We start from the raw sequence: 538 nt of genomic DNA, 5'->3' as shown, positions 1-538 counted from the left end.
CATACAGTCTTTTATGAACATATTTTAGACTAACTTTCTCAGAAATCTTTACTTGAGGTTGCCCATCACTGCTCTTATGCAATAAAGAAGGCAGCATTCTATTGAAATTTTTGCAAATGTTGCTATGTCCTACTTGCCTGGGTGTACACCACTTTGACATCCTTGCCGAGGTCAACATATGATGAGGAGCTCTGATGGACGTAGTAACTCTCGAGTTCTTCATGGGGAGCCCCTGCTATTGCCAGATTACTGCTACCAGTGTCCACCAAAAGATTGAACTGAAAATCGTGAATTGTTTCTGAATCATCCTATTCCATTTTGGCTTAAGAATCAAAATTAATGAAAAATCTCTTTAATGCCATTAACCGAGGGAAGGATGCATGATAAATGAGTATTCTCAGAAAACCTGGATAGGAGGCAACATAGATCAACAAAGTCCATGTTTGCACAATTCAATTTATATTCATGCTAAAAGTAGCACAAAAATGAGTGAAGTAGAAAACTGACCAATATTTACAAAGTAATTTAATCTTCTTTT

At 36.6% G+C, this 538-nt stretch overlaps 1 protein-coding gene across 1 annotated transcript in view; it reads right to left on the bottom strand.

The window, feature by feature from the left end:
- LOC119585109 (beta-secretase 1-like) overlaps window positions 1-538 on the bottom strand; it is a 12,940-nt gene that overhangs the window by 6,532 nt on the left and 5,870 nt on the right. The window contains exon 3 of the mRNA XM_037933737.1: window positions 138-278. Within this exon, the coding sequence (XP_037789665.1) occupies window positions 138-278 (141 nt within the window). The remainder of the gene's footprint in view (window positions 1-137; window positions 279-538) is intronic.

The sequence above is a fragment of the Penaeus monodon genome, chromosome 19, assembly GCF_015228065.2.
Source record: "Penaeus monodon isolate SGIC_2016 chromosome 19, NSTDA_Pmon_1, whole genome shotgun sequence".
Classification (NCBI taxonomy): Eukaryota; Metazoa; Arthropoda; class Malacostraca; order Decapoda; family Penaeidae; genus Penaeus; species Penaeus monodon.
This window is presented reverse-complemented; position numbering and strand designations above follow the sequence as displayed.